The 21,574-nt window shown below is 41.0% G+C and overlaps 1 protein-coding gene across 7 annotated transcripts in view; it reads left to right on the top strand.

Annotated features, from left to right (window-relative positions):
• The window catches only part of MBOAT2 (membrane bound glycerophospholipid O-acyltransferase 2), a 175,491-nt gene that overhangs the window by 141,597 nt on the left and 12,320 nt on the right, over nucleotides 1-21,574 (top strand). For 4 of the 7 annotated variants that reach the window (XM_074331662.1, XM_019755961.2, XM_074331664.1 and 1 more), the window contains 5 exons: nucleotides 12,083-12,138; nucleotides 13,413-13,467; nucleotides 19,091-19,274; nucleotides 20,763-20,955; nucleotides 21,322-21,425. In XM_074331662.1, coding sequence (XP_074187763.1) covers nucleotides 12,083-12,138; nucleotides 13,413-13,467; nucleotides 19,091-19,274; nucleotides 20,763-20,955; nucleotides 21,322-21,425 — 592 coding nt within the window. Of the gene's footprint in view, nucleotides 1-1,072; nucleotides 1,169-12,082; nucleotides 12,139-13,412; nucleotides 13,468-19,090; nucleotides 19,275-20,762; nucleotides 20,956-21,321; nucleotides 21,426-21,574 lie in introns of all 7 variants that reach the window. The other 3 variants (XM_019755958.2, XM_074331665.1, XM_019755959.2) reach the window with 1 other exon arrangement.

Genomic DNA, 21,574 nt, shown 5'->3' with positions numbered 1-21,574 from the left:
ATGTATATATGTATATATATACATCTATATGTATATAGATGTATATATACACCATGTTTCCCCGAAAATAAGACGTAGATGGACCATTAGCTCTAATGTGTCTTTTGGAGCAAAAATTAATCTAAGACCTGGTATTATATTATGTAAGACCCAGTCTTATATTAAAATAATACCGGGTCTTAGATTAATTTTTGCTCCAAAAGACGCATTAGAGCTGATGGTCCAGCTACTTATTTTCGGGGAAACACAATATATATGTTTAGAAAGTCCTTCCCCAATTTGAGAACATTTGAATATTTATCTACAGCTTCTATGTGTTTTGGTTTTATATGATATATATAATTCTTTAATCCATCTAGAATTCTGTAGATGAAAATATAGCACCCTTTCCCCCACCCAGATCGTTAACCAAGTAGGTGATAATGCATCCATTCCCATTCATTTTGTATAGTGTTATATATTCTAGAATCTGTTTCTGGGCTTCTGTTCTCTTCTATGGATATGCAAATTCTTTTTTCCATACTGTGTTTTTAATTATTTTAACTCTTCCAAGCATTTTAAGATTGTGAAAATCATTAAATGTTCATACCTATAAAATGTGAGCAAATGTCACCTGACCCACACTAAGGGTGTATGCTTGTAGACTATTGAGGACAAGTTTTATAAAAACCTAAGGATTTGTTTAATTTATATTTTAGCCAAATATTTTTGTGCTAAATTTTGTTTTCTAGAAAGAAGGAGGAATAAATAGAACAAATACGATACTCATAGTTTTCTTCTTGTGCGCATAACCTTCTGATGCAGTATTTGGTATATGGAGGTCTTTCAGAAGGAAAACATGAATGAAGGCAGCAATTGAATGCATTTACCGCTGAAGGTGGTACAAAATTCAAATAAAATGAGGCCGAAACTAGTAAAGAGTTTTTCTAATTTATTGAAGTAAGCTATTTGTGGAGTAGATCTAGTATATTTAATTTTCAAACCATATCAAACAGTTAATAAATTATAAAATGTATTCTTTAACAAAATGAATCTTTTATTTTCACTAATCTAGCTTATTTTTGTTTTCCAGATATTGTTTTGTGTTTGCGTTGGGATACCTCATAGTATGCCAAATTACTAGAGTCTATATCTTTGATTATGGACAATATTCTGCTGATTTTTCAGGGTAAGATGAAAACTTTGATTTAGTAGCCTGTTTTTTCTATTCTGATATGTTGGTTAAAGGACAAAATATCGTTCCATTTAGCAGTTCAAATGAAAAACTATTACTAAACATTTTAGTAGAAAATTCCTTTACGAATTTAGAATAATTTTTCTTATAAAATGGTCTTTTATAGTGTTATATAAGTTACAAAAATAACCTACCCTTTTCAATTGACTTTAAAATTTTCTAAATACTATATAGCAATTAAATTTGTTATACAGCACTCTGATATTGAAAGCATTTTCTAATTCTGATAGAAGTTTCTGCAATTGTTTATAACTATCAGCCCCTCCCTTGAGCCTGCATCTTTGCTGCCCTTTTCTTTCTTTCTTTGTCCTCCTGAGTCCCTTTTTCACATTCACTCAATGACTTCTGTATAAGATCTGATTGCCCGTTCTTGCTTCTAGTACCCCGTGGGACTTTCTTTGGACAACAAGTCGTTGGCCTAGCTTTATCAGTCTGAATTTCATACAGAAGACACTTAAGCACGTATTTTACTTCGATGCATTTTACTTTCATGGAATATTCTACATTCTTATATCCAACTAGTGGAAATACTCTGCTTTTGTTTCTTCAGAAGGGATTTAGTCCCTCTGTGGTATTGTTTGCCTGTAACAAAACTGATTGAATGGCTGTGATGAGACAAATTTAGTCCAAGTCCTTAAGAACTGACTTGTTCACAATCTTTATAAAGGGACATCTGCTTACACCTTCGTACCAGGTGGGGATGCTAAAGATAAACTTCTCTATTCTTTATGTCAAGCCTGACAGCTTTCTCTATTTGGACAAGATACAGCAGACCTGCTTTTAAGTCAGTCCTGAGTCATCTGGACAGGATCAATAATGACTGGTAAATCCAATTGAAGGATAACTAAAGTGGGAAAAATGAAACAAAACAAATCGACAGCTATGAAAAAAAATTGTTCAACAATAGATATGGACCCAAGGTATATGATCTTAGAGAAAAATCACTGCTTTAGAACAAGAGAATTTTAGAAGATGAACTTTCTTTTTCTCCCTAATGAGATTAAAATGGATTTTACTTTTATTAAACAGGTTTTAAAAATAGGCTTGGATGAAAGGAGATTGCACTCAAAAGAACAGACAAAACCAAACCTAAACAACACTGATTAAATACACTTAAAAAAATAGATAGACAAATTAGCAATATTTTGAATAGAACTGAGAAATAGTCCTGGAGTTCAGGAAAAAAGAATAGATGCTGGCGATCTAGCTTGTGAATAATAGGTATTCTTGAAGAAAGTGAGCTAATGAACAGAATCAGTAACTATATTGGGCCACTGTGAAAATCTTAGTGAACTTGACCAAGTAACCCATGTCACATATTGTCATCATAGTATAATGAAAGTAGGAACTCATTGTGTTCATTTAAAAGAATCACAGTCACTTAGGAAATTCAGTTGTCCTTAGAACAGTGACTTTACCGTAAGTCTTGTTCCTCACGGTATCCTTCCTGCTTAGCACAGAGTGACATCACATAGATACTTACTGGCTCAATGCTACTACTTCAGCAAAGAAGAAAGCAAGAAAAAGGGGGAAAATAAACACAGTATATTAAAACCTGCGCATTGTGGACGAGGCTGAAAGGGATAAGTTCATAGCTTTGAACACTTGCATTCTAATAAATGAGAACTAAATTGAGCGTTTAGTATAAAATAGAAGCAAAAAGACTACTCTTGACTAATTCAGTCTATGCATGTCGATAACAGAGATGGTAACATGAACAACTAATATTAACACTACTGTAAGATCATGAATGTTCAAGTTGACTTTTGGCATCCTAGGGCTGCAGGCAGGCAAACACCAGCGGCGCTACGCAGATGACAGTCCAGCTGCCAATCTTGCTTCAGCCACATCTGCTCTACATTTCTCTCGTTTATGTTTTGGGATTCCACATAGTATTTCATTAAAAAATACTGTGCTGCTTATATCTGTAAACCGCCAGATTTAGAAAGGACTTGAACATAGCTAAATTGAAATTTTTAATAGTGATGGGTGCAAGGCCAAATTTGTGTGCCGTAGGTTTGCTGGACCCTCGGCTCCTCCAGTCGGATCTTTGTCATTACCTTTCTTATGTCCCTTGTCTGTTACACAAACTCTTGTTGCTCTCTAGCTAGGGATAGGCTAGCTACTATTAAAACCCCAACATGATTTCAGTGTCAACATAATAAAAATGTATTTCTCACTCACATTACAGGGCACTGAGAAGGGAGCCTGTGTGCTGCATAATCACTTAGGGAACCAGGCTCCTTCTTTGTTGGGGTTCCACCCCCTTCAGGGTCTCTGGAATCCTCATAATTAAGCTGCTGGGGGTGCGTCAGGTAGTAAGTGAGAGCAGACAGAGCATGCCTCTTACTACTTCTGCTCATATTCCATTGGAAAGACCATTGACATGACCCCACAAATTAGAAGATTGTTTAATGAAGAGCAAAATGTGTGTTAAAAAACACCTTTAATGACGTGGCTTTAAATTTTAAATTTCAGCAAAATATGATCTTAAATATTTAAGTATGAGGGGAAAAAGACAACACAGCATTTTAAAGATGGACAAAAAGGTATAGAATTCTACAAGTTTAATGTATAATTTCTATCCACTGGCGAAAGCATTTGATCATTATCAGTGAACTGGTAAAGATTAGACAGAGACAAATTAGCTGAAGGAGACCATTCTGGCATAACTAAGTTGAAGGAATCTCTTTTTTAATGGGCACAGGAGAGAAAAGAAGCCGCCTAGATGTAGGCTGTCCCCTTAATTAAGTATTTAGGCATTTAGAAGCTTCGATTGTGTTATAGCATAGGAGCAGAAACTTATCCTGATTAGGGTAAATATAATAGCTATCCAAAATGTTGTCTTCGGAAGAAGGTAGAATTGAATAAAGTCACCCATCCTTTTTGCTAAGCTGTCCTGTTGCCCAGAAGCTGATGCACAGGAAGTGAAGGCAGGTCCTCAGTGAGGGGTCACCCAGGAACTCTTTTTTTCCTGGCAGTCTTAGTTGTATGAAGCGTGGAAAACTGATTGTGTGTGTGTGTGTGTGTATGTGTATTTAGGTTCAAGATACATTTGAAATGTTGATTATATAAAGGGGACTCGCCTCTTAATAGAAGTTTGTGTTTTCTAGAAAGGTTGAAAAGCTACTGAGGTTGTTAGCTTTTAGAAAGTAGATACAGGACAAGTATAAAACAAACATCTTTCCCTTATATCAGCAATAATCAGTTAGGAAATATAATAGAAAAAGGATCCTAGTTTCAAAAGCAATAAAAAGCACAAACTGTCTAGGAATGCATGTAAAAAGAAATACATAGGACCTCAGTGTAGGAAACTATAAAACTTTACTGGAGGATACAAAAGAAGACTAACTGGAGAAACTTCTTGTTTACTCAGCTAGTAAAATTCAATATTGTAAAGATGGTACTTCTGTCAAGTTAATCTGTAGATGTAATGCAGTTCAAGTTGGGGTTTGAGGAAAATCAGATAAATTGAAGTGCCTGAGCATAGCAAGTTCAGTATAAAAACATAATATACACTGTTTGTAAAGCAGCAGTCATTTAAATATGATAGGAATGACGTAGGAATAGACAAATCAAGGAAGCGGGGTAAACAAACAGACCCATGCATCTGAGAAGTAAATGGACAGAATAGAAGTGGTGGGATTATTGATTAGCAGGGAAAGGCCCTCTTCATTATTCAGCAAACGGTAATGAGACAGAAAAAAGGCGAATGCTTGCCTCCTGTGTAGGTAGGTGACTTGTAGATGGAAGTAAGAACAGATTTTTTGGCTTGAAGGTAATGAGTTCTGATTGGACTATGTTGATTTTTGTGATGCAAAAAGGATAGCTTAATGTATCCACCAAAATATGTATATGTGACAATAATTTTCCATTCAAATCAGGGATATACTTAGAGTTAAGCAGACAGTATCAGACACTCCGTAAATATTTTATTCCTCTTCACTCCTGTGTGCTCATTCAGCTGAGCTGCACTGAGCATGTGCTGTGCCTCAGCTCAGGCCCACGTGCTTTGGGAGGTGACAGTCCTGTCAGGCATACGAGGGGACAGGCCATTCGCTCTAAAAGCTACAGGTGTGGTTGTCATTTCAGTCCTTTTAGAAAGTGCTGTGAAGCCAAGAGTCTGAGTGTAGCCGTCTCCGTGCTCTGTGATGCGCGTGCCACGAGCCCTTGGCGCCCCTTCACCCTCCTCGCCCACTGTACCCAGTGCCTGCGCTGTAAGTAGGGTTGATGTAAATTATTCAGCTGCTAACCCCTGCTGTTGCATTCATCCTGTTTCATCCTGTGGGAGTCCCCCAGCACCTTGACCTACATTTGATTAGAGGAAACATTCTGTTGGCTGCTTCCAGTGTAGTTCAGGTAAACAGGCATGGATCCATTGCATGGTCTGTTTGGTCTGTCCCCACCCTACCGGAGCCCCTTCTCCTGGTTTTATGTCCAGTCACAAACCAGTGTGCTAGAATGATTCTGTCAGAAATCTGCAGTGGTTCCTTAGGACTCTAGAAGGCTGATAACTGGCCTTCAGCCCCCCACGGAGTGTGCCCTGCCCAGCCTCTCTGCCCTGTCTCACCCGTCCGTCCTTCTTCAGTCGTCCGAGGCTGCAGCAGATGTACCTGCTTTCACGTCTTTGTACTTGTGCCCTTCCTATTCTTGGCTCGGAACTTCACCCTTCCCAACTGTGTCGCATATCCAGTCCTTCCTGCTCTTAAAGGCCCAAATGAAATGACTCCTGTTTGGGGTGTTCTCCCCTCGTCTTCTCCGTTTGAAGTTCTCTCTCCTCTCTACATATTTCTTCAAATAGCTCATGTGGCTCTTATTACTTGTTTGTATAGTTATTCACGTACCTGTGTAGCTCCTATTTTACAGAGACAGTGTCTTCAGAGAGAGTACTTTACAATTAATTGTTGTATCTCTTCAGTTCCTTATGCTTAGTAGCATTTCCTGTATTTATTAAATGAAGGTTTTATTAAACATCTGCTGTGTCTCAGATACTGTTCAAAGTATCTGTCATATTCTTTTAGTTAATTTATGCAGTGGCATCATTATCTCATTTTATAGATCATAATCTTTGGGGGGAGTAGTTAAGTAGGTTCCCAATTTTCCATAATGCGTAAGTAGTGGCGTCAGGATTTCAGTTGCGTTTCTGACTCATATGTCCAGCTGCCTGTTCGCCACATCTCCACCCTCTTGTCAAACAGGCATCTCGCCCCACACATGCCTAAAACTGGGTTCCTGATTTCCCTTCCCCACTCCTGCAGCCCTTCTCCGTCAGCCCCATCCTCCTCCTCAGTTGCTCTGTTCAGAAACCTTGGCATCAGGTCTCAAAGCTGCATTGAATCCATTATTAAATCATCATCCAGTCCTGTTGGTTTTCCCTTCAGAAGGAAGCTAGACTGCACTTCAGACCTCCTGTGCTCTCCCAGGGTCTGAACCGCTCACTCTCCATCCCCTCCTGCCTGCTGCCGGCTGGGGACTCCCCAGCAACCCCCAAGTTTTTCAGCCCAGAACCAGAATATGTGCATTCATTATTATTTTTTTTACTACTTTTAATAAAAAAACAAGATTATATTTTATAAATATTTTCAAATATCCCTTTTTTTTCTATTGGAATTGTATGCAAACATTCTTTTTCTGAGTAGCTTTCATTTAGTGTTGTGCCATAATGGCTCACATTGTGACTTATCAAGGAGATATAATGCCAGGGTTAACCCTAGTTAATTCCTTATGTTTAAAAAAAGAAAGAAGAACGGGAGGGAAGGAGAGAAGAAAGAAGAGTGGGAGGGAGGGAGGGAGGGAGGGAGGAAGGAAGGAAGGAAGGAAGGAAGGGAAGAAGGAAATGTTAATGAGCATCGCTACCCATGACATTCCTTATAAATAATGTATAATAAGAAAAGGAAAAGAGCAAAAATTTTAGTAGCAGCAGCAATTTAGGAGCACAGAAAGAAGGAAAAGTGAAATATAGATAGAATTGTACAACAAATCAGAATTATTTTTAACCAAAATTGGGAAAGCAGAAGGTTAATAATCCATCAATGCATTCTGAGGAGCATCCTCAACTACATAAAGTAAGGATCGAGAAAATCTTAAATTGGGTATGTTATCAAGAGGAAGTGAAATTCAGCATTAAATAAAATCTCTGCCACCAATTGACCTTGTTAAGTCTACCAAGACTAGAACTATGTCTTGCAGAGAAATAGGGCAATTAAATAAATGATTGCAAAGGAATATGTAATGTCTGATTTCATGAGTCATTAACTGCTTAATAACAAAACAAATCAATCAAGGGAAAAATGTTCAAATCTATTGAATTTGAGGTTTTAGATTTTTTTGCTTCTCTAATTTTGAAATGTCAGCAATAGAAATCAGAATTTTCCATTACATTTCTCTCTTCTTCAGCCTCAGTAAGTTTATTGAATTCATTGCATTATATATGTAAAATTTAAAGTGCAGATTGTTTTACTTTCTGGGTTTTCTTTAATGGTGACTGCACAGGTAGAAAGTGCTATGAATAAGAATTCACACCTGCATACAAGTAGGCATTCTTAGAAACTGTGCATCATTTAAGTACGCACTCTCATACTTTAGAATCCGTGAGTTAAAAGAGGAACTTGACCATTTAGAGTTTCCATCACCTTGCATGTATTGATCACCCAGAGTTTGAGCATGAGAAGTTTTAATAATATCAACCCAGTCAGTCACTCACAGCAGCTCCAGACTCATCTTTTGCTTTCATTTGGAGCCTGCTGTCTACCACCCAATTCTAAGCTTATAGGGTAGCTTTAAACCAGATTCAGTAAAGTCTCTTCTTTTCATAAATTTAAAGAATAACTGTTTCAAAGCATAAAACTGCAAGAGAATTATAAATCAAAGCACTGAATACTAGAGTTTTGTGGGAGGAGCTTTGTCAGCGCACACACTCACATTTCCCAAGGAGACTAGTGGGGGTGCAATGTAGAGATCACTGTGTGTTCCCCAAACTCCATTCTTTTTTCTTCCTGGACACACAGCTTTAGTACGTTCCCCAGTCTCTTACTGGGGTCATCAGAATATGTGCATTTAAAACCAAGTCACTTCTCTGCCTAAAACCCCTGAGTGTCTTTACAGCACCAACACAACCCATTAGATCTGGCCTCCTGCTACCTGTGTTCACCTTCTGTTTCTATCCTTCTAACTCACCTGCCCCCTTACCAGTCTTCCAATATGCCAGTCACACTTCGGCCTGAGCGCCAGTGAACTTGCTTTTCTCTCTTCCCGCACAGTTCTTACCCCTGACCTCCATGTGGCTGCTCCCTGACTTAAGTTCGCTGTTTAAACCCGGGTGAGGCCAGTTCTCACCCATTACCTGGCACTCCGTCTCCCCCCCCCTCCCCCCGCTTCATTCTGCTCAGCACTTAGCAGCATGTGGCATGCGATACACTTACCAGTGTATTATCTCTCATCCATATCCTGGCACGCCCTCTCCTCCCACCCTGCTTCATTCCGCTCAGCATTTAGCAGCATCTGGCATATGCTATACTTACATGTTAATTCATTGGTTATCTATCTGCCTCCAATACAATGCAAATTCCATGACAATGAGAACGCTGTCTTGTTCGGGACTGTAACTCCAGCACCAGGTGCACTGTAGCTGCTCATCACATCTGGTTTTCTGAATGAGGGAGTAAAGCGAGTGAATGAATGGGTGGCTCGGAAGCCCTTTTCCATTATCTCTGACTGCGCACTCATTTGGCATTAGGCACCTGGGGTTTGTTTGGTTTCAGTGCATTTCATTGTTTGTGGAGGAAAGAGTACTGGTGTGCTTAGAGATGACTGGGTGTGGACAATCAACAGTTTGCCTCCGTTGTCACGTACCTTGTACCCTGGTGGCAAGCTGACCTCTTACCTAGTGGGTGCCTGTAGTTGCTTTAGAGCAGGAATGTACAGATATCAGTAGAGTTGAGCAGAGAGATAATGGAACAGTAAAGGTGATTTGTTTTTCCGTTCATTTTCTAATAATGTTTAACTGCATTTGAGTTTTACTGTGTGATAGAGCTAAATACTATTATTCTCATTCTTTGTAGAGAAAAAGAAGGCATGTAAATTTTTTTAACTTTCACACTTTTTTTTTTTAATTTCAAGAAGTCTAGAGTCTTTTAGTGTTTCACATCAGATGGGTATTTTTTATATTACCTGAAACCATGTCATCAGTTAAAGCATTATTTTGAACAGTTCGACCCGTATTTTCCCACATTCCTAGCAGAGTGCCAGTGGGAGGAAGTATCAAAGTCTAGTGATGTCATCATGCAGAAGGCACAGTAACTCCATCCAAGGCCCTGAGCTCACCCCAGAAGGTTCTGGAGTCCTCTGCCTCGCTCCCTCCTCCATCTGCAGCCTGCACCCCACACAAACGGGAGGGTCTTTTGGATTCACATCAAGTTATCCCAGACTTTCTAGGACCTGGAAGTGATTAGCTATTGGCGGTTCCACCAGATGCAAAGTCAACAGGTAGTTAAAATGTCAGTTCAGGTGTAAGTGAGATAATTGTGTGAGTCACTCTGATTGTCACCGAAACAGGTATTTATGAACCAAATGCACTGTTAAGAAAACCCACTGCAGTTAACCTCTTGTGAACAGTGGGATCGTTTTCACTTAGAAGAGCTTTCTCCACACAGTAGGTTCTGCTATAAGGGGTTGAGGTTTGTCCCAACTTCCCATCACTCTCCTGTCTCCTTCTCACTCCGAGTGATCCTGCTCACCCCGAGTGAAATCCCACGGGGGCCAGAGCACCAGTGGGCACTGTGGGGGCGTGTACTCAAATCCCACGCACTGCATTTTGGGAATGTCTTCTATATGTACCTAATGATTTAGTATGTCACTAAGTTGATAAAATAAATTGAACAATTATCAGTCATTTTTATTATAAGGTGATGTGGGAATTAAAATTTAGAGCTGAAGGGTTATTTTATAATTCATTGGTGCACTAAATTATGAAGAGAATTAAGGCAGGGTGAGAAAATGATTCTTTTCCCCCAGGGAAATGGAAATTTAGGGCATTTTGTAATCCTCAAAGGCATGTGAAATACCTTGCAAAGTTAAAACTGGCAGCTGGGTGCTCAGAGCAGCCGGTGTGGGGGAGGGGAGTAGGTTCCAGAGGAGTAATTTCCTGAGAGTGAGTGGTGTGGATGTGAAGACTGACTTGGAAGGAAGCCCGAGAGGAATCTCCTCCCTTACGTACTTGGAGTTTCAGAGCGAGCATCATCTGACAGTTTTTAATGAGATCTCTCCTTTTAGTTGAGGACAATGAGCTGTAAGGTCTCAAGCGCTCTGGTCTGCACATCTAATTGCCACTGGAGGACTGTATGCAACAACCCTTGTTCGCTTTGCTGACATTGTGAGAAATCATCTTCTTTCTTGACGTGTTTCAAGGATTAGTGGACATTTTGGTTCTGTCCAAAACGTCCACGAGGCATTTGGTCCACACCAAAAGGTCCTTGATATTTAGTCCTGTCAAAAACATCCACACTTAGAAAACATTGCTGGGTTCAGATAGCCCATAAGGCTTATTTCTACTTTTGGTTGACATAATTAACATATTAAAAATACCATCATATTTAGTGGTCCAATAATTGTGTTGTGGTTTTATTGCCAATAATAGCCCTCCTTGCCTCTGTTCATGGCACGTGGGGTTAGGTAGATGGGACAACATGGACCAGATGTCTCCATGGACGTTTTGGACAGAACCGAATATCAAGGATCAAACTTCAAGGACCTTTTGGCATGGACCAGGTCTCTCTGTGAACGTTTTGGACAGGACCAAATGCCCTGCAAGGCTTTAAAGACACTGGTGTTTTGCTGAAGGCGGCCATGGCCTCTGAGCAGTGGGGCAACTGGAAGAGCACAGGTTGGACTAGAACAGACATGGTGGGTGGGGTTTGAGCCTCCCCCCACCGCTCCCTGGCTGGCGTCCTTTCAGTGGCTGTGTAGTGGGGGTGACTGCATATTTCAGGCAGAGAGCTCACATTCTACCTGCAAGTAAAACACGACTTCCTGGTTTTATTGAAATTCCAAAAATATAAATGAATAACTTATGGTTACCTGGTGTTTAATACTAATGTCTGTAAGCTAATGTAATAGTTAAAGGATAAAAATATATCCTAGCAATTTTCTTAGGTGTATTTATTATTCCTTTCTAAGTTATCTATGCAATTAGAGATTATAAAATATGGAAAAAATGCTGCCATTTTCTTACTTGGAACATGATTTTGAAGTCCTCTTTTCTTTGGAGGGTGCCACAGTTAGCCTGCTATAGGTGGCTATCTCAAGGGTGTCTTTACCAGGCGTTCACCCCTGGATGACATTGTCCTTTTTCTTTGTCCCCCATTTCACCCCTTCTGTTTTGTTCCACATTTCTCACCCAAACTCTTTTAATATTCTACCCATCTCCCGTTTCCCAGGCAACTTACTTTCCACCTTTCAGTTCAGGTCTGAGGCAAAAAGCAGCATGGTATGTTGGAAAAGTGCTGAGACAGAATCGGGAGCAAGGTCGGGTCTGGGGCTTGTGTGGTCCTCTCTCCTCTGGCCTCATGGCGTCATGCATGTACCACTGCTCACACAGGATTGCTTTTCGAGGATGTGCTTTTCCATTTTGCTTTGTAAAGCAAGGCCCAGATTCCCTGTCTGCCATACCTTCTCCAAACACAGCAGCCCCTGACTTGACTCTTTAAAATCCCTCGGAAGTGTTTTTTTTTTATGTTAAAAATTTCAGGATTTTGTAGTTAAAGTCTTTTGCAGAATAAACTTTTCCATACATCATAAGTATTATTTTAAATATACTCTTTTAAAACATATATTTTTTTTATTTTGTCACAGCCCAATGATGATAATTACCCAGAAGATTACTAGTTTGGCTTATGAAATTCACGATGGTAAGAATTTAGAAATTAATTTGTCATCACTGAAAGAAATCCTATCCGGATAATCTTTTGCTTGCGATATTATCATAATTTTCTGCTCTTTATTAGAAGAAGGAAAAGGATGGAAGTAAGACAGGGAAAAAGAAATATTTAACTTTGCCTAGGGTTATTAAAGTGTGTTTGTTTTTGTTCAGTGTTCTATCTTAATTTTACATTCAATTCAGTGACAAAAACGAAGTAAAATAGTGTAATTCAGTCATATGGCACCCATTACCAACAATTTAGAATATACATTTGGTCTAAATCAAGTTTTATTAATTTCTGCTTCATCTCTGTTACATTTTTATTAAAATTTGAATGTTTTCTTTCTTACAGACACATACACACACATACACACACACTTTTAGTATAAGTATTTATATATCTTTTATTTATAAACATTCATATTTTTATCCTCAGAGAATGGACACCTTGCAATAGGAAATGCTAAGAGTCAGGACTTTGAGTCATAAGAGTGAGACTCTGGTTTCTTCAAAGACTGAAGGGGCATCCTGATTAGAACCGTCATTTGCAGTAGCCCAGGGAGTTTCTTCGGTGGATGTTTTTTAGCCCCACTATGTATATCACCCATCCTGTGCCCTCTGCTAGGGAAGACCTCCAAATATTTTTTAAGTGTGCTGTTTGCTTCTTAATTCAGTCCACCTTTGGTCTTTAAATTGGGTTTAGGATCTGGAAAGTTAATATGTAATCGTAATAATATCATCCCATTTGGGGCTTAAAGGTACATGGATGAAGATGGTAGATGAGTCCAGTTCTCACTTATTTGAGTCACACAGGAGGAAGGGAGTCATGTCTTCCATTGTACTGATGGTAGTCATTTAAATCATCCAATAACAGAAAAAAATGTAATGCCCCTTTTTACAAAGTCATAGTATTTACGATTAAATATGCTAGCTTTGGGGAATTTTTAAACTAAATAATAATTTCCTCTTGAGAAGAGTGAAATTAGTTGCCTGATGTGTGTTATTCATCTTAAACAGACCTAGACATGTTAGATCAGATGATGGTTATCTTACACAGATGTAGACATGTCCAGTTATACGATAGTCCTTTGACGTGATTGAGCCTGTGTTGCAATGAGAAAGAAAGGAACCAATTATACCAAACATTATACAAAAGTTGGGATTATAGCATGAATTTCAAATGAGAAAAGTGTGAATGGGGGAAAAAAACTCCCTTCTTTTCTTTGGAGAAATTTTATTGATAAGAGTATTTTTATTTCTCAGGGATGTTTCGAAAGGATGAAGAACTGACTCCATCCCAGAGAGATTTAGCGGTAAGGTATGTGCCTTTTCATTGTATCCTGCCATGGTCCATGCTCTCTGCTTGGGACACATTACTCATGGGCAAGTCTGACTTGTTCTTCTGGAGGTACTTGCTTCATGAAAACCAAACCTACCTCCCTCTGCACACCTCCCCGACACCAAATCTGGCTAGGCTAAGCTAGGCATCCCTTCGAAGGCTCCCACAGCACCTTGGCTAATCATACACCATGTACCTCCTATGTACCATCTGCTGAGTTTTCTGTCTCTCCTCTGAGGCTCTGAGTTCCCTGAAGGCAGGACGATCATATCGTCGTCATGTCTTCCAGGTAGTAAATAAAGGTGATAATTGCAGCTACAATTTAGAGACCAATAACTTGACAGCAGGTAGTGGGCTAAGTTAATAATATATTAACATAGCACATAGATGCCATATTTTCAAGTAATCAAGAACTAGTAAAATATTCTTATTTGAGGAGTTCATTCTGGGATAGGCCTCTACTTCATTTATGATATTCTGTTGACTAATCCAGGGAATAGCTGACTGTCTTGGCAGGATCTATCTTAATTTAATATAATTAAAGATCAAATACATGTTTTACTTTAAAAACTTCTTATGAAGCACTTCGTTTCCTGAAAATCTAGAACCAATTACCGTGTTTCACCGAAAATAAGACCTAGCTGGACAATCAGCTCCAATGCGTCTTTTGGAGCAAAAATTAATATAAGCCCCAGTCTTATTTTAATATAATATAAGACTGGGTCGTATATAATATAATATAATGTAATGTAATACCAGGTCTTATATTAATTTTTGCTCCAAAAGACGCATTGGAGCTGATTGTCGGACTAGGTCTTACTTTCCAGGAAACACGGTAGTTCCTGGCTGTCAGAAGAATCAGATTAAGTCTGTGATAGTAGACAGACCGTACCCTGAATGTTCACCTTTGATCCCAGGCAGCGTGTCTTGAGGTTCTTCTTATATTTTCCCCATCTTTAAAATTATTCTATTTTATATTCTCTATAGTCAATCATTATATGCCAAGAAATATGCACTTGAATAGACCGAGTTGGTGAGAGGTTAATTTGATGCGGGTTCTGTAAACTTCATGAGGCCTTGGTCCATCCCCGTGACGACTCAGCAACAGACACTCAGCTCCCGTCTTCCCTTTGCCTCTCACGTACCAGCCGGCAGACCCCGAACCTGCTGCAATCAGCTCTCCTCCTCCCCGGACAGTGAAGGAAGCAGAGTGGAGCAACATCCAGTCTTGCTGATTAGCCTCAGTTTGAATTTGTTACCCCACATTATACATGTGGGCCTCAGTATTGCCAACAGTTCTCCTGCACTTCCTTAGTCCACTCATTTCCCTCTTTCTCAGAAGATTACGTATCCTCCTTTCTCTTCAAACTTCCAACATCCCTTCTTCATACTCACTTAGGATGGTAGCAAAGTTGATTTTTGCAGAAAACAAAGGCAACTGTATTTCATTCTGCAAAACTGAATCAACCAAAATGCCTGTGTCTGGGACCAAACGCTTCTCTTCCCAGTACCAAGTGTTAAGTGTCCATATTCCACCCTGAGGCTAACTTTCCACTTCGATGCTGAGTCCACTTGCTCCTTTTCTACTCAAGGATTTTGCTTCTCCAATCGTCCCATCTCGTGTGTCATTACACATCAGTTTCTCCCTCTGTTGGATCACTCCCACCAACTTAAAGGAGAAACCCCTTCTTTTCCGCACAGTCCCTTCCAGCTGCCTCCCCGGGACCCTGCGCTCCCTCAGAGCAAGACTCCTTGGAAGATTTATCTAGTCTTACCGTCTCCCCTTCATCTCCCATTCTCTCCTCAACCCACTGCAGTCAGGTTTTCGTCCCCGTTACTGGTCTGATAGCATCCATTCAAGGTTGCCCTTGTTCTTGGCAAATTTGTCAGCGTCAGTTTGCGTGTTGCTCAGCGTCAGCAGCACTTGACCCTGTTGGCCACTCGAAACACCTTCCTCACTTGCCCCCCGGACACTCCGTTCTTGGCTTCTCCTCCTGCCTCACTGCGGTCTCTGTCCGTCTTCTTTGCTGACTCCGCCTCCTTTGCCTTAACCCTAAATACTCGTGTGCTCCAGGGCTCAGCCTTGGACTTGTGCCTCTGCTCTAGGCGATCGACATGCAGTCTGTTGGCTGTCTGCATGTTTGGAAGCTCCTACGTTTATGTTCCCGTGCCACCCTCCCTCCTGACCTGCAGCCTCATGTAACCAACTGTCATTTCAGTGTCATGGCTAATAGGGTCTCAAGCAGAGCATGTTAAAAATGGAGCTCCTGATTTCTGTCTCTCTCTTACCGCTCCCCACCCCCGTCTGCTCTTCCACTGTTATTGCCTACTAGGTTATTTAATAGTGATATCACTGGCCACTAGTGACTTAAGGCCAAACTTAGGCATACTCCCTTTTTCTTATTGCAAGTCCACTTCACAAGCAAGGCAATTCTTCTTGTGAAACCTTTCTCTAATCTGACCTTGACATCTGACCATCTCTCACCATTCCCACTGAAACCCCCCAGCCCAGCCTTGTTTTCTGCATGGTCTGCAGTAATAGCTTCCTAACCACTGCGTTTTCCCTCCTGCCCTCCACAGTCTGCTTTCCACCCAGTAGCCAGAGATCCTTTTAATGTGTATTGGACTGTGTTATTCTCCTCCCCTGATGAAAAGCCTTCAGTGGCTCCTTTGAGAATTGAGAATAACTAACAAACTTCTGACCCCTGCATGTAAGGCCCGGCGAGAGCTGGTGCTAGTGCTCTCCCTCGTTCAGTTTACCTGTAAGCACACAGACCTCGCCATCAGCACCACCTCTCCCATCCCTGCTATTACACTCTAGTCCTTGACTTGCTTTATGTATTACTGTCTGATGTTATATATTTATTTTGATTGTTCCTCTCCCTACCCAAATGTAAGCTCTGTAAGGACACAACTTTGTCTTGTTATCATTTTATCCCCATCACCTAGACAGCAGGTCACCAGTGGGGTTTTGTGCTCCCAGGGGACATGTGACAATGTCTAGAGACACTTTTGGTTGTCACAAATGGAGAAGAGTGGTGCTGCTGACCTCTGATGGGTAGAGGGATGCTGCTTAACATCCTACGTGCCCAGGACAGTCCTCCACCACAAGGAATTGTTGTCACAACGTGCAGTGATGCTGAGATTGAGAAGCTCTAACCCAGGACGACGCATAGTCGATGCCAAATAAATATTTGTGGATTGAAAGAATGAATTTTCATTTAATGCCATAAATGAAGCATTATAATGAGGCTTGGCTCTCGTTTTAATGAGATGTTATCTACTGCAGTCCCTCAAATGACATCATTTGATAGGACAGCTGAACCAGAAGTTACTTCAGCAAATGTCCTGGTTCAGAATTATGTCCTGTCCTTGTAAACTATGATACATAGTTTGCTTGGTCAGATTCAGCTGCGCTGGATATGCTGGCATTGTTTTTGGTCCCGAAATAACTGGTATGGAAAATGGAGCTCTGTTGTTGGCGCACAGGAAGGTCTTTTGTGACTGATTGCAGGGCATGTCCCCGTGTTTGAGGCGAGGAGAAAGCGTTCCGTTTCAGCATTAGATGGGAAGGACTCCAGGAGCAAATCTGTCTGAAGCATTTTCTCTCATCAATTTTGAGTCCTCAAGAGAAAATACTTAAGGTTTAAAACACTTTTAAATGTAGAAAAATAATCCTGACAAATCTAAAAGGAGTTCTGACTAACTGATGACCTAGTGTGGGGACAGAGCCAGGAGTGCAGTTTCCAGGCTCTCAGCCAAACGTGGAAAGGTGCTCACTCAGGTAGTAAATGGCCATCAACTGTGATTGGATGGCCATCAGCTGTGGCTAGTTGGCCATCCTCTGTAACCAGTGACCCATTGGCCACTAATACAACTGCTGTGGCTGCGCTAGCAAAAAAATGAGGGGTGAGCAAGAAGATGGTGGCTGAGCTAGCAAGAGCGGATTGCAGCTAGCAAGTGAGGTTGGTTGGCAGAGAGAAGCAGACGGCAGAGTGTGGATTGCGGATCTTCTGGTTCCTGCTTCCTGTGTCTCCAACCCAGCTGCCAGTGAGAATATAGTGGTGTGACTCCCCTATCAATGGCTCGGGGGGTGTTCCTGTTTGGCCTCACCATGTCCTGTGTTCTTATGTGGGGATCAGGACCAGAGACCCCACATGACACCCTGCATGACACCTAGCTAGTGTCGGAGGGACAGGAAGCACGGTTTTCTCTCTGATTGTTTTTTATAAAAATACATCTGAGGGGGTTCTGTCCACTTTTCTTGGCCACACAGAGTGTGTTTTTCCAGGAGACAATTTCTAATGTTAGAGAGGAAGAAGGGATTGTAACACGTTCGAGAAGCCCACTTACTATTCCCAGGTGCAGTTCTTTTATTTATGATAGTGTGTTGTTGCCAGTGGACTGCAGACTTGATAAATGGAGCTGGTTTTAAAAGTAAATAAAAACATACACTCCTACCCGTGATTCACTTATAAGATAATACGTGTAGTCTTCTGAGTCTCCTGTGTTGCTACCTTTTTTACCTGGTTACCTGCACTGAGAACAGAATGCTTGGTAAACTTTTGGTACCATGTGCCATTCGGACTGACCTCAATTTGATTAAACACGTTGGGAGACATCCTTGATTCTCTTCTCTCTCACGCCCACGTCCAATCCATCATGGCTGCCATGTACCAATGCTGCCTCCTCCACTGCCCCAAGCCACTGCCACCTCCTGGCTGGAGACCCCAGTAGCCTCCTGACTGGCCTTCCTACTTCCACCGCTCCCCTGTCCTCACACACAGGAGCTAGAGGAATTCGTTTTCATCGCATTCAGAATAAAATCCTAAGTTCCCACCGCGACTTGTAAGACAGGCCCTGTACAATCTCACTGGGGCTCCCTCTGACTTCCCTCCTGCCTCATCGCCCTGGTTCACTGGACTCCAGCCCCCCCGGCCCCCCTGCTGCCCATGTGCCCCCATCTCAGGGAGTTCGCACTCATTGTTCCCTCTGCCTGGAATTCTTGTCCTGGATGTTCCCACGACTCCCTCTGCCACTTCCTTCTGGTCTCTGCTCCACGTCACCTTACCAGGAAGCCTTCTCTGGCTTATTAATATAATAAAATACCTTCTCCTCTGTGTGCGCTTAGCAGCTCTGAAAACATTTTGTATGTTTTTTAGTATCTGTTTTACGCAACTGTTATGTAAGTTCCGGGAATGCAGACATTTTCTGTTTTGTTTACTGCAGTATCTCTAGACTCTGGCGCATGCGAGCACACAGTTGGCCATACAGAGATTTATTAAATGAATGAACAATAGATTAGGAAGAGACAATTTTTTATGCCAGGTCTTGCCCACCTTGGGTTTGTTTCCTCGTGAGGAATTAAGTGGAAGCCCTTCGTAGTTACTCGTAAAGAAAGATCTGTATAGAAACTCTTTCATCCCAAAATACTGTTGAGCATTATTACTATGTCCTGACATTTTAAAATTCTCGTCGTATGGATGCAAGTGGAAATTAAAGCTCGTTTTATTTTGGAAATGGGAGGAGCAGTGAGATTAATCCCATGGAATTCCTTGACATTTCACGTTACATCTCACAAGTTGCTGTCTTTGACTTGCAGGCGTATGCCGAGCCTATTGGAGTATTTGAGTTACAACTGTAACTTCATGGGTATCCTGGCAGGCCCCCTCTGCTCTTACAAAGACTACATTACTTTCATTGAAGGCAGATCGTACCAGGTGACACAGTCAGGAGAAAGTGGCAAAGAAGAACTACACTGTGAAAGAGCGGAGCCATCTCCAAATGTAAGCTCATGAGTTTATCTGGAACCTTTTCCTTTTTTTAGCACATATTGATCTATCTTGTTTGTTTATTTTATTTATTTATTTATTTTTATTGGGGAATATTGGGGAACGCTGTGTTTTTCCAGGATGTCAAGTCATTTTCCAATCTAGTTGTGGGGGACGCAGCTCAGCTCCAAGTCAAGTCATTGTTTTCAGTCCAGTTGTGGAGGGTGCAGCTCACTGGCCCATGTGGGACTCGAACTGGCCACCTTGTTGTTAAGAGCTCGAGCTCTAATCAACTGAGCCATCTGGCCGCCCCCTCTCCTTATTTATTTAACGATACTAACATCTTTCAGTTTTGAATTAACCCACCTATTTCTTTAAAAATACTTTTCAAGAAAATGACTCTTCACCCAGTTCCTAGTCATGATAACCTAATGGAAGTACAATCATGGAAGAACAAAAGTAAGGTTACTTAAGAAACTATGCTGAGTTCCTTCATGAGCATAAAGCTTTAGAGTTACGAACTATTCTACAGGGAAGGCTTTTCATGGAATGGAGCCAACCTCATCTTCCAGGCTTTTTCCTTACCTATACCTTATGTTCCAGCAAGTTCAAGGTATTCTCTTTTCCTCTCCTGCTTTTCCTCCCCTCTTCCTGATCATTGCCAATGGAAGTCTTGCTCCTCTTTAAAAGCCTACTTCAAATAGCACCTTTCCTATGAAACCTTTTCTGATTCCAGCAGTGAAGCAGATAGCAGTAGCCAAACACTCCGATCGCACTTCCCATGCGCCAGACATTGTTGTAAGCACCTCACACACATCTTACAAGGTTGGTGCGGTTATTCTCGGCATGAAACAGATGAGGAAACTGAGACTGAGAGGCTAGGTAGTTTGGCCAAGATCCCGCAGTGGCAGTAGGAGAACTGGAATTCAAACCTGTGGCTCCGCACCGAACGCAGTCTTCACTTCCTTTGAACTGCTGGGGGACCTGGAATGGCCGAGGTGCTGCTTTATCAGGAAAGGCTGTGGGCTTTGTGTAGGCGAAGCTTCTGCTAGCTTTGATCTGCTGGAGTCTAAAAGTCCCACGAGAAAAAGGCCAATCAAAAAGTATGAGACAATAAAAGGCGGGCTGTTGTGTTTTTTCTGAATGTCGGGCTTGGAGCAAAGGATTGCCCTTTGTAACACAAAGTGAATGGAGAAGTGTGTACCCACTCGCAAAAGCTCTTAGATAATCCCTTTTCTGCTGTGTGGCTTTGTGTTTCAGACCAAAAAGGTTCTTTTGTCTTCATACTTTCTATTACTGGCTAAGTGTTCATTGAAAAATTCCGTATCAAACTGAGTAGAATTTCTGACTTCATATTGGGTATATTCAGATCTCTGCCATTCACTACTTTGTGTCTCAAAGGCTGACCACTTTTTAGAAGTCCCGTTGCCATAAGAGAAAGTAAAGATAATTATGGATAGGAATGTGGATTATGTTTCTGAAGTCGTGTCTTTCACTTTTCAGATCGCAGTTGTTCAGAAACTCTTAGTCTGTGGAGTGTCCTTGTTGTTTCACTTGAGCGTCTCTAACATGTTACCTGTGGAGCGTAACATTGACGAGCACTTTCAGGCTACAGCTTCCTGGCCCACAAAGCTGATCTACCTGTATGTCTCGCTCTTGGCGGCCAGGCCCAAGTACTATTTTGCATGGACGTTAGGTAAGTACCGTGTGAACAGACCTTTCTGTTAATGTATTGAAGTGTGTCTTACCCTATACACAGCCATGAGAGTGCCCTCGGAGGCTGCACAGTTAAAGACCAATTAGAAAAATTAGGGTCATTTACGTAGAAGAAACAAACCTTATAGCTCATATCCAAAATATGAGGACATGTCCTAAAAACTGTCAGGATATCCTAAAAACTGGATCCAGCCCATTGTATTAAATATTAGATTAAAATGAGAATAAATCTACTTTTACTATTTAAGAATAAAAGGTTGTGGTATATAATAACACACATCTTAGGGGAGAACACGGTAGATTGTTACATAGGTTCTTAATATTTTTTTTCCTTTGTTTACTACAGCTGATGCTATTAATAATGCTGCAGGCTTTGGTTTCAGAGGATATGATAGGAACGGAGAAGCTCGTTGGGACTTAATTTCCAATTTGAGAATTCAGCAAATAGAGGTTAGTAGCTCATTAACAAGTTGTTGAGAATGCATGGTACAAGAAAAAGTAAAGAAAAAAGAAGGGAGTTATTTTTTCTGAAGGAGGGGGTAGTCATAAGTGTGAAATGCTGCCGAGATGTCCAGTAAGAGAAGGACTCACAAGTGCCA

The sequence above is a fragment of the Rhinolophus sinicus genome, linkage group LG05, assembly GCF_036562045.2.
Source record: "Rhinolophus sinicus isolate RSC01 linkage group LG05, ASM3656204v1, whole genome shotgun sequence".
NCBI lineage: Eukaryota > Metazoa > Chordata > Mammalia > Chiroptera > Rhinolophidae > Rhinolophus > Rhinolophus sinicus.
The sequence above is the reverse complement of the archived record's forward strand: the minus strand, read 5'-3'. Positions and strand labels throughout refer to the sequence as shown.